Source organism: Quercus lobata, chromosome 11, assembly GCF_001633185.2.
Source record: "Quercus lobata isolate SW786 chromosome 11, ValleyOak3.0 Primary Assembly, whole genome shotgun sequence".
NCBI classification, from domain to species: Eukaryota; Viridiplantae; Streptophyta; class Magnoliopsida; order Fagales; family Fagaceae; genus Quercus; species Quercus lobata.
The window spans coordinates 25,473,235-25,485,906 of NC_044914.1; the positions used below are offsets into that span (position 1 = coordinate 25,473,235).

General features: G+C 33.9%; 1 protein-coding gene across 1 annotated transcript; it reads left to right on the forward strand.

Moving 5' to 3' along the window:
* Nucleotides 1-926: 926 nt before the first annotated feature.
* On the forward strand, nucleotides 927-7,654 carry LOC115968483 (GATA transcription factor 28-like). The gene is made up of 7 exons (XM_031087892.1): nucleotides 927-1,435; nucleotides 2,664-2,747; nucleotides 2,919-3,052; nucleotides 4,790-4,912; nucleotides 5,135-5,240; nucleotides 7,110-7,181; nucleotides 7,279-7,654. Exons 1-7 carry the CDS (start codon nucleotides 1,124-1,126, stop codon nucleotides 7,375-7,377), a joined length of 930 nt encoding a protein of 309 aa, XP_030943752.1. The 5' UTR covers nucleotides 927-1,123; the 3' UTR covers nucleotides 7,378-7,654.
* Nucleotides 7,655-12,672: the final 5,018 nt, after the last annotated feature.

A 12,672-nucleotide genomic window follows, 5' to 3' on the forward strand; every position in this document is an offset into this window, starting at 1 on the left:
AATCAGATTTTAATATAAATGGGATTCGAACCCATATTTTTTATTCAACAACAATTTTTTTTTTTTATCAATTGAGCTAATTAAAACTCACATATATTTTACCCTTACTGTTACTATTAATAATGTAATAATTTAGAAATTAGAGTTAGACATTCACATTAGTTCGTGAAAATTTTATATTTATTTTAGTATAAAAACTTAACTTTTACATTTTATATAATTATATTTCAAAAAAAATTCAAAAGTATCACGTCAAATTATCTATTCTCAAATCTAAATTCATTAAGATATCAAATTTTATTAATTTTTTAAATTATTTTTATTCCTTCACACATGACACACTATCATTTACTATTTTCCTTCGGACTTAGATACGTCACAAGAAAAAATATATATAAAATAAATATTGTCAACGTAATCTCTTTACAAATTTACATATTTTTTTAGTTCTCTAATAAAATAAAATAAAAAACTCTAATAAAAATCATGCACGTGGCATTTCCTCTATTTCTATAGACCACAATTCAGAGGTGACCTGACCTTATCACGACACGTCACGACCACTCACTACTAATTAAGACTAAATTCAGCCAATGCAAACAAACAAACACTCTTTTGTCTTTTTTTGACCACTCACACTATACTCCACAGTGGCATTCTGCGTAAATAACTCCATAAAACAGTGGCCATTATTTCTTCCTCTTCTTCAACGTTGTCTCCCTCTCCCTCTCCCAATACCAAAATTCTCACTTTTCATCAAATCCAACAAATTTCAAATTTCCTTCTTTTATTTCAACCTTCAAATTTTTTTTTTTTTTTTTAAGTTTTTCAATTATAATTACTAATAATTATATTATTGCATTTTTTTTATTTAATTTACTTCAAAAACAAAATTAACGAATAGATTTTTTTTTTTACTTATAGATTTTATTATTCAAATTGGACTTTTTTTTTGTTTTTTTTTTGTTTTGTGGTTCTGAATTATTGTCCCTCTCAAAGCTTTTAATTTTGTTTACTGTATTTGTAAAATCAAATTTCACTAAGAATTCTAGGGTTTCATTCTTTTTGCTTTTTCAAATTAGTGTAAAGCTGTAAATGGTGTAATTGTTTGTGACTGTTGACAATGGCGGAATCGAATCACGAAGCTTCGATTTACAATAGCAACATTCAACAACAACAGCAGCAGCAGAATGAAATTGAGGATGAAGACGACGACGTTGTGGGGGGAGACGAGGAGTCTATAGACAATCCCCAATTGCGATTCGTACCGGTGTCGACGCTAAACGGTGCCGTCCAAGAAGTTGCTCCCAATGCCGTGTTTGTGCCCGGTGGCTCGGATTATCCTCCGGTGAACACCGGGAACGGTGGCTCTGACCAGCTCACGCTCTCGTTCCAGGGCGAGGTTTACGTGTTCGACGCTGTCTCGCCCGATAAGGTATTGAATTTTGTGAATTATTTTTTTTTTTTTTTTTTTTTTTTTTTTTTTTTTTTGTGTTTTGGTGGTAATTTGAGTGAAGGGGGCTTGTGGGTTTTGGTTAGTTTTGATGAATTCTCAAAGTTTGTGGTGCTTTTTAGATAAATGGGTTTTGGTTACTTTGTCGAAAACTAAGCAAATGCTGTGTAATTGAGGTTTATAAGTAGTAGGGGAACCCTGTTTCAAGTTGAAATTAATGAATTTTATGAATTATGATACCTTGTTTATGCGTTTTGGTTGTAATTTGAGTGAAGGGGGTTGGGGAATTGGACTCGGGTTTGATTAGTTTGGTGAATTCTCAAATTTTGTGGTGCTTTTTAGCCAATAGTGTAATCACGCTTTATAAGTAATTGCCTAGTTGTTGAAGTAAGTGTTTCAGCTTGAGATTATGAATTTTGTGAATTTTGACACCTTGTTTTTTTGTGTTTCACTGTGTTGGTGTTAATTTGAGTGAAGGGTTTAGTAATTTGGCATGGTTTTTGGTTAGTTTGATGAATTTTAAAAGTTTTTGGTGCCTTTTAGCCATATGCTTTTCAGTTACTTTGTTGAATTATGCAGTGGAATTGTGCTTTATAAGTAGCTGGAGAAGTTAGGGTTTTCAGCTTGCTGTTGATTAGTTTTGTGAATTATGCTACGTTTTGTAGCTCTATGTTGCTGCTTAGCCAAAAATGTCTGGATTATTTTTTTTGTTTTTGTTTTTAATACAATTCACCTCAACTAGTTTCTTTTCTTTTCTTTTACTTCCCTCTCCCCTTCATGGGTCATTTTTGAGAATGTGCTGTACTTACAGTTGTATGCTAAAAATTGTTCAATTATGCGGTGTTTTGTGTTTTGGTGCTGTTTGAACTGGAAAAAGGTTTAGTTTTTCTATCTTCTGACTGTGTATTTTGACCATGTGGCTTTTTCTTCTTCTTTTTTGGTCCAAATTGTAATTATGTATTTCCATTTGTTGAAAATAGGTCCTGTTAGGATTTTATTTTGGTGAGACTTAAAGTCTGTTGGTTTTGGTTTATTTTGTGGTCTATGCAAGTTAAATTTCTGGATATTTTATGTGCATCAAGCTGAATCATTTTAGAGGTTTGGACTTGAGAAGGAGTTATGTGTGTTTTAGTTGATTCTTAAAAGTATTCTCGTCCCTCCCTCCCTCTTTCCAAATTACTTATTAACAATGGAATGTTTTCTTTAACAGGTACAGGCAGTTTTGTTACTTTTGGGTGGATATGAAATCCCTTCTGGCATTCCTGCTGTGGGAACAATCCCTCTTAATCAAAGGGTATGTAAATGCTTAATCCTATATCTGGATGGATGGAAGGGTCGCTTACGGCCTTCCTTCTCCTTATATTCCAAATATTCCTACAATCATTCAAGTTTTCTCAAAACTATAAGTGCTCCAAAAGGTGTTGGTTTTTTTTTACATTCACTGCCCTGAGTACATCTCTTCCAGGGTATGAATGACTTTTCTGGAAGGTCAATTCAACCACAGAGAGCTGCTTCCTTAAGCCGATTCCGGGAGAAGAGAAAAGAGCGATGTTTTGATAAGAAGATCCGTTACAACGTGCGGAAGGAAGTTGCACTCAGGTATTTTATTGGATTTAAGTTTAAACTTGTCATCCTTCATTTAATAGTGAAGTTTTAAAAAATTCTATATCTTTTTAATGCAAAAAAAATTTCAGAATAAAAGCTTATCAGCATGTTGAATTGCAATTCTAATTAATGTTATCAAAGAGAAGGAAGTTGAAAAATATTGGCGTCCTATTTTGTTGTTGTATAATTTCATATCATTGAGGTGTTTACTCTAGGAAGCATCAAGACAAATTCTGTAATGGTAAAATGAACAAACAAATTCTGTAATGGTTTAGGAGCATTTATAAAAAGAGAATACTTTCACCTTTTGGAGATTTCTGATTTGTGTTGTTTTTTGTTAAGAAAACATATTTCATTATGGTAATGGCGATTACTTGGATGTGTCTTAGCAGCACTGTTCAGAAAATGTTAAGAGATGTCTCAGTGTATAAATGATCAAAGAAGTTATAAATTGAGTTGGGTGAGAGGTCGTGGGTTAAGGGTATGACATCACCAAAGTTATCATAATACAATATTGATGGCACAGGTCTGAGAGGTTGAGAAGGGTTCAGGGGTTTGATACCTTTAACACCCAAAATAAGGTAACCTTGAGGATTTATATTCTCTGCCAACAATCATTCTTGTCTTTCTTTACATGGAAGTGGAACCTATAAATTTTTGACTGATTTAATGAACTAAAGATACTTGCTGATGGACAGATCATGTAATTCTTGCCTTGTCTTTGAGTTTATATGGATGATCCAAGTTTCTGTGTGGACATTTTATTGTTCCAGTTAGCTATGTGGACAATCTAGCACATGTTCCAATTGTAATAAAGAGTTGGTGTGTTTGTACAATGATGGATGGATATTGATCTATGTTCCTCACTATTCTCAGAAGCAGAACCTGGCCTCTTGCTATGTGAAGTATTAGGGCATGCAACTTTAGTCCCATGGTCTAGCTCTAGTTTGAAGAGATGGCTTTGTCCCATGTATTGGTCTAGCAGCTTCAATTTTAGTCTTGAATCATTACTTCCTTTTTTGATTGGTAATAAGACTTTTATTGAAAAAAATTGAACATCGTGTTCACGATGGTGAACACTCTGAATAAGAAACAAATACAATTTAATCAAGAACTAAAGGAAATAGATACTAAGAATTCAGATAAATCAGTACTTCATTAGTGTGAGTACATGTAATTATAAAATATTTCTTGAAGTTTTAGAAGTTCTATTCTTTGGCGTTGTTTATGAGAATGTTTATTTCTTTTCTTTTTTGCTTCAAATCCTAGATAGGAATGTGAAGTTCTATATCTATAGGAATGTTATGTCCTACAGACTCAAAGAGGTTGCTCTTAGAATATAATGTGAAAGTTTATTGATATTATGATATACATGAGGCATTGTTAAGTTGTTGCATGCTTGCCAATCACTGTGCCCAAGTGATTAATACTTATCAAGATTGGTTGATTAATGGATTTTGAGAGAACTGATGGGTCTTGAATGCTGAAATAATGAATATTTGTTCATGTCTATTGGTTCTAAGTGCAACATATATAAATGTGTATAAACTCGCTTTTCATGTTCAGCATGAGAATATGGTTGAAGTGGCCTTCTGCAAGCCTTTTTTTCTTCTTCTTCTTCTTCTTCCCCCCTTCCTGCAGCCTGTTCCTATATCTCTGTTTCCTTCGTTATCTTGTGAGAAAGGGTTTCCTTCTGGTCATCTTCTCATTTTCCATATGTGGCTATATCAGAATGCAGCGAAAGAAGGGTCAGTTTACCTCATCCAAAGCCATATCTGAAGAACTGGGCTCAGATTCTTCAGTTTACAGTACGACACAAGGTTCTGGACAAGATGACAGCATGCAAGAGACAATGTGAGTCTAAATCTATCATTCCAATGTATAACTTTTTATATAGTCCAAGGACCATTAGAATGATTTCCTATCTCCTGTCCATTGCCATTTTCCATTCACCGTAATATACATTTTCACTGTAATTCTAATGTGTCTAAAATGAAGATGATAGTTCTATTCTTGTTTATAAATACAACGTTATATGTCCTCTTTTTGTAAATCCTTGCCCAATGCTCTGTGCAGATGTACACACTGTGGAATTAGTTCAAAGTCTACTCCGATGATGCGTCGTGGGCCAGCTGGTCCGAGGACTCTGTGTAATGCATGTGGACTCAAGTGGGCCAACAAGGTTTGCACAATCACAAAAAATATACTGACTGATTTTTCTTTTTTTCCTTTAAACGGATATATGCATACAAAAAAAATCTGTATTTCGAGTGCATGGTGAGTCATAGTATTGGTTGCATAATCATCCCCATTAGGGTTTATTGTTATAGCCCACCAGATCCTTCTTGATTTTAGTTGCAGTATATGGTGATTTAGGGAATGGCTTGACAAATTCTTAACTGATTATTGGAGTTAAATATGATTTTACCCAATTATTGTTGCAATTGACCCCCTCCTTTTATTCCTTGGTTTTCTTTTCTTTGGGTCAAATTATCTTTGACCTATGATTCAAATTCAAGCAGTTCTGTAGCTTGTGTTGTTTGCTGATGCTGACAATAGTTTTAGATGGCAAGCTAGAGAAGGGAAGTAAAACTGTGAGAGATGATTTTTGAATTGAAGATTAAGGATAAGCAATACAAGCTTACATGGTCTACAGTTTTCATGAGTTGCAAGTGATTTCAAAAGTTGTTTTCTAGGTCTCCAGAAATGACCTTTCTGAAAAGTTGAGTTTGAAGGGGACGTCACTTATATATTAGGGGTGTATTGTAATGAATTTTTTCAGTCTAAAGGAAAATTTTCATGGAGAGACTTTGAGGCCATTGTTACATCTGGTCATATATATTGGTTGATTGGGTGAGAACAATGGGTCATAGTACAGGATGCTGTGTAGTTGGAGATATGTCCATATGGTATTTAACTAACGTGAGGATGTTAAGAGAACAGAGGATTGACACATAAGAAACAGATACATGTGGTGAAACATTAGCATCAGCTAAGAAGGGGATTTTATAATGTTCTGCAAAATTTGAGGACTCGGACAGTTTGGTGGTATATGGAGGCTACACACTACGATTTTTAAACATACTATAGAAGATTGGGAAATCTATGGTTGAGTAGAAAACTGTATAGAAGAGCTAATGTAAGATGGGGATTTTATAATGTGCTACAAAATTTGATGACTCAGATGGTTTGCTGGTGTATGGAGGCTACACTACATTCATTAAAAAAACATTATCATAGATTGAGAAAGCTATGCTAGAGTAGCAAATTGTATAGAAGAGCTTCTGTAACCCTTTTGTGATCAATAAATGAACTTTGAAAGAAATAGAAAGGAAGAAACACTGTTCTCTTGAATGATTTTAGTTGAGTCTTCATTGTTTGCATCAATGAAATTCTTATTCATCCATGGCCTTGTATACTAGTGATACAGGACAATATACTCAAAGAAGGGGACTTGTGTTGGAAAAATAGAAGAGGAATAAAACAAAGGGATATGACCTAGGGATTAGTAGCTAGGGTTTGATCAAATGTACCACCAAGTGATGAAAACCAAAAAAATATAGAATGTAACAATCAAAACCTAGGTTGCTTGGAATCAGCACCTGGACTTGCTTAGAATCAGCATCAAACATTGGAAGAATACTTCCAACTCATATATCATCAATTTAATCGTCTACAATAGTCCCGAATTACCAATAATAAAAGAAAATAAAACTCATAACGAGATTACATCATATATTGAAATAAAATTCAAATAGCAATCAAATATCTCTAGTAGCATCAATTAGTGAAATCAGTATCAAATATCAATCACGGTCATTTAGGTCCGACAAAATCAATTGATATTAATATGTCTAATTTGGTACTCCTCTTGGTCCCACCTTGTGTTTGCGTGTGTATTACACAGTGCTTGTCATCCTCTGGCCTGCTCATAAAATAAAAACTAAATAAGAAAAGAATTGTTTCCCTTTTTCTTCATCCTTATTCCACTCTCATTGTGGAACTAACTCCTGCTGCTTTCGGTGATATTGTGGGAAATTGAATTTTGCAGGGAATTTTAAGAGATCTGTCTAAGGTTTCAAATGTGGCTATCCAGGATCCTCCTGTGAAGCTAATTGAACAGGTATAGCTACTTCCCTAGTGTTTGATATTTGAAGCCTTCCCCCAGAAGACAATTCTTACCCTTTGTCTTCTGCTCTTCTCATGGGTGTTTATCACAGAATAATGGTGAAGCTAATGACTTAGTCATGGTAACCACAACTACAGACATTGTCCCCTCCTCTAATGGCGATATCTCTGCTGTAACTGCCGAAAGGTGAGTGAAAAGTTGCATCTCCTGCAGCAGTTGCTGTGCCATTTGTTGTTTTAGAGAAAAATGTTAAATAGATCTGAATTCAATGTAGTAACTTTCAACTTACTTTGACCAGGTGTAGATATATATATTCGTGCCCTCAATAGGTGTACTATTCTTCATACTTATTACTTCTGTAATTTGGGTATAGTAGAGCATGGGCCATTATGATTGTCATCTAAATTTTGTCATTTGTATTATATCTCCGCAATGAAAAAAGCAGAAATTGCCAATTTTTTTTCCCCCGTAAACAATGGTGAATTCAATTTCTACTAGTTTCACATATTCAAATCCCACCCTCAACTCCTCATGCACACATGTCTGAAGTATAGTTGGAATAATCAACAAGATCAATCTCATATCTTGAAGCTTTTTAAATTTTTATTTGTTATTTTTTATAATTGAAAATTTTAATGTGAAAGGGAACTAGGGTCCTCACCAGCTTCCTTAGCCTATATTCTCATCCTCTACTTCCTTTCCAACGTGTATAAATTTTACATATAGACTTTCTGAGAGTAAAAATTCTCTAACACAAGCTCCATTTTCCAAGGAAATAGCTATAGTTCATTCAACAATCAGATCTGCAAGCTAGGTTGCTCACTTGTAAACAAACTTGAACTATTTCTATATCTTCCCTTTTCTCATTTGCTTATTGGGTTGAAGGGGTAGGCCCTAAAACTTTAGGCAAATTGGACTTACCTCTCGTGAGGTTTCTTGAAATGACACACCTAACTAAATGTTTCATGGAATGACAATCTGTCTCTTGAAGTTTGTATAAATATTTTTTTTCCCTTAAAGTTGTTACTTTCCTAATGAAATATTTGATTTTTAAAAAAAGATACATATCTATACCATGAGAATACTCCCCTCCTTGAGAATGACACTCTTACCCTTGAAGTTTGTATAAATGTTTAGGAATGTTTATTGAATATTTAGCTAAGAAATTAAAAGTATGAGTGGATATGAACTAGTTTCATTTAGAAAAATTCTCAAAAATGGAAATGTCCTTTATTGAAATGTTTGGAGAAAGTATCATTTCAAGAAATCTCAAGGTTGTTTGGTTTATTCTTAAGAATCCTTATATTTGGTTTATTCTAAGAATCTTGTATTCTTCCCAAAATATTCTTAGATTATAAATAAAATGTCATGCTTTTTACCCACCACTTCTATGTGGCTTCCTATAAATAAATAAATAAATAATTAATATGAATCATATATTATTAAGTAAAATCTCCTAAAATAGTAGTCTAAGATTTCCAAATGACAACATTCTCAAAAAAAAAAAAAAAGATTTCCAAATGACACATACCAAAGTAACCAAACCAAAAAAATTATTTCAAAATTATTTTATGGTTTATCAGAAAATTATGCATTATCAATCAAACTTAAAAAAAGAAAAAAAAGAAAAGAAAAAAAAAAGAGACTAACAATTACAAATATGAGATAAAAATTAAAGTCAACAGTAATCCTGGAAGATAAATATAGCCGTAATACAAAATCGGTTTGAATACACAAAATAATCAGGTGATTAGAAAGTGTTACTAACTTCCTATATTTTAGTTGTAGTCTATTCCATTAGGGATATAATCATTCTCATATGTGTGAACAAGTTTGTTTGTTTTTTTGTGGGAATGTGAGAAAAAGTTGGTCAAAGAGAATATGTCTTGGTCTTGTTATTTTCGTAAATATTCATGACTTTTGGGACAGATTTTGGACTTTTATAGAGTTTGGTCTTGTTATTTTCTACGTGTGACTCGTTGTTTCTTTTTTATTCTTACACCAAAAAAAGAAAAACACAATTACATACAAATGCCCATAAATCATAAAATTGGGTCTCCTCCATTCCTAATACTGTAATTTAACAGTCATATGCTTGGGAATAATGCTCCATATCAATTTTCCACCAAGGGAATCCTTTCTATTAGAAGCTATCTCATGAGATGATTTCATGACTCATGTGACCACTCTCTCATAACATATGAGACCCACATATGTGGGATCCATACATATTATAAGAGAGATATCTTAAAAGACCGTCTCATACTCTCATAAGATAACTTTACCCTTTCTATAGTGATGTAGATGGACATCTTTCCTCACCCTTCACATGGCACATACCCTCCCTTACATGTGACTCACCCTCCCTAGGCTCCACCTAATCTCCGTCACACCATCCTCTACCGTCTACCCGATGTGAATTATGTTGATTGCCTCTTAAAATATGTGGTTTGACTAATGACATTTGACCCCCTATGTCTACGGATTTACACATATTCATTACTTATTTTATTAAATTGGAAAAAAAAAAACCACAATAATAAATAAATACCTCATTTTTATTTATTCAAATGAATATTTACATTTGGTAGAACATAAAAAAGAATATACTTGATTTTATTCTTAGATACAATCTAAAAAAAAATTAAATGACTTTGATTTCCTAGTTACATTCTAAACAAAAAAAATGAAAATTACATGATAAAGTCAAGTTTAGAATCATTGATCTAAGAGGCTAAATTATAGGGTGGGAAGGTATTAGACTCCCACCCTTCCCAATGAGCCAGTCTTATAGAATATGTTGGTCATGGTCATTTCATACAAGCATTGTCCCAACATGTTATGATCAATAAAACATATTGAAAATTAGGGTTTTTTTTTTTAAATTAAAAAAAAAAAATTTTATCGTTATTATATTAGGTACCGAAATTTATAACTAGCATGTTCATCAAATACAAACATGTTTTCATACATAATAATTAACCAAAGATTTGGATCTATACTACTCGGTTCAAGGTTTACACATGCATGCAGGCAAAAATGGCAAAATACCCCTTTCGCCCAAAAGTTCTAGTAAAATGTCCATGTTTTGAAACTATCTTGCAATATACCCCTATTTTGAAACTTGATTTTCTAAAAATCGATTTCAATGTAAAACTTGATTTGTAGAAAATTGAGTTATAGGCAATCAAACTTAAAATATATATATATATATATATATGGAACTCGAGTTCCATTTGAAAATTTTCAAGGAACTCGAGTTCCATGAACTCAAGTTCCTTACTGAAATTCGATTTTTAGAAAATTGAGTTTCAAAATAGGGGCATTTTGTTGGAACTTTTGGACGAAAGGGGTATTTTGCCACTTTGGCCCATGCATGCATGGTTGGCTCGGTGAAACAAAGTCAATGGTAGGGCTTCTAGTTATATAGACAATGCCTCTCTCTGAACATCATCTCAAAATTCCTTTTTTCTTTTGGAAATTTGGGCAAAGTCATGGCTTATTGATGATTATTTTTGAACATGGGTTTGGATGTTCTTTGAGATTGAATCTTGGTCTTGGGCAGCACCTCCTCTCTTCAAGGTTCCTTGGGTAATTAGGAATTAGTGTAGCACCTCCTTCCTTCAACCTAGAAAATTAGGTTAGCACCTCCTTCCTCCAATAGTTTTGTTGACACCTCCATTGAATCTTTGAAGATTTCAGTAGAGTTCAGATATTTTTACTATGGGAAGTGATTGGGCTTTTCTTTGAGTCACATTAATGCTAAGGACGTCATAAATTTGAGGCTTTTGAGGGATAAAGTGTTGTGATTAACAAAAAGGATTAGAAATAACCTAATGCCTCCTTACCAAAATTTTTATCGAAGAGCGAATTATACTTTTAAAGTCAAGATCCCTCATCTATTTATAGAAGAGAATATTACGATCTGTGTCCCACATAACTTAAGTGCAAATTTATGATTACTTTTAGTTTTGATCCAATTAGGCTATGCCAAGTAATTAATTAAATCAATTCTTTAAAAAACCAATCATCATAATCCAAAAATGCATATTAACTTGTAAAGATTTTATTTGGTTATGATTTTTTATTTGATTTAAGTATGCAAAATATCATTTTGATCATTAAAACTTTTAAATTTATTTTCAATGTAATACTGCACAATATAAGGATTAAATTTACGATATATATGTCCTTACGTCGTGAAGGTTGTAAACAAGGTTGTTAAACCCGGACAGGACCGTACAGTCCGACTGGGAAACCCGTGAACCGTTCAGATTCACGGTCCGTTTAAGGTAAAGAACCGTTTCACGCGAAAAAAGCATGGAATCGTCCGGACCGCGGTCCGACCGTCCGGTTCACATGGTTCGGACGGTTCCCTTGTTTCAGCCCTTAAACGACGTCATTCCAACCTTTTTTTCCCCCCCTATACGGCGTCGTTCCATCTTTTTTTTTTAACCCTCTCTCAAAAATCACTCTTAGCCTCACTTTGAAACCCTCTCTCAATCACTCTCAATCCTCACTCGTCTCTGCCTCTCTCAAAAATCACTCTCAATCCTCACTCTCTCAAGTCTCAATCACTCTCTCGTCTTTGCCTCTCTTCCTCGTCGCTGTCGCACTGTCACAACTCAGCCCAGATTTCTTCCTCAATCCTCACTCTCTCAATCACTCTCTCCCTCATCGCCGTCGCACTGTCGCAGCTCAGCCCAGATCTCTTCCTCACTCTCTCAAAGTCTCAATCACTCTCTCGTCTTTGCCTCTCTCCCTCGTCACTGTCGCAGCTCAGCCCAGATCGCAGCTCACTCTCTCACGCTCATCTCTGCCTCTCTCCCTCGTCCTCGTCGCAGCTCACTCTGTGCCTCGTCACCGTCGCCGTCGTTGGTACTTTAATCTGTTTTTTTTTTTTTGTTAATATTTGCAAGTTGATTGTGGATGATGATATAAATTTGAAGTGTTGGTGTGTAAATTGATTTGGGTCAATTGAAAATTGATTGTGGATGATGACATAGATCTGAAGTGTTGGTGTATGTGAAGACAAGGCTTGTGATATTATTGTAATTGTGAAAATTGATTTGGGTCAATTGGTGTTTCCGTCTGCCAAAATTACTTTGTTGTGTCTGCAGCTTCTTACTGCATGTTTTTTTTTTTTTTTTTTTTTTTATTGCTTTTGATTTCAATAATATTTACATTATTCTCAAATCATTTGCCCCATTACTAAAAGCAATCTCAACATAATTGAAATCCCAGAATTAACACAGCATCTAAATATGCTAGATTTCAAATTTACTCAACTACAATTATCAGACCACATATTAATAAAAAAATAAAAAGAGAAGAAGAAAAATGGCCCTCAAGAATAGAACAGGTGGACCATGGACCTGTTTCAAAATGAGTTCAGTGATAGAACAGGCAGACACCTTATAGTATCTTAACTAGTTTTTTCTTATGATGGTGTCCTGAAAACAATTGGCCCTAATGTCTCACATAC

What these genes read in the sequence shown, in the direction of transcription:
- LOC115968483 (XM_031087892.1), top strand. Translation starts at nt 1,124, where the DNA reads ATGGCGGAATCGAATCACGAAGCTTCGATTTACAATAGCAACATTCAA. An exon ending in CAATCCCTCTTAATCAAAGG is followed by an intron (nt 2,748 to 2,918) that starts GTATGTAAATGC and finishes CATCTCTTCCAG; the next exon opens with GGTATGAATGACTTTTCTGG. An exon ending in GACTCAAGTGGGCCAACAAG is followed by an intron (nt 5,241 to 7,109) that starts GTTTGCACAATC and finishes TGAATTTTGCAG; the next exon opens with GGAATTTTAAGAGATCTGTC.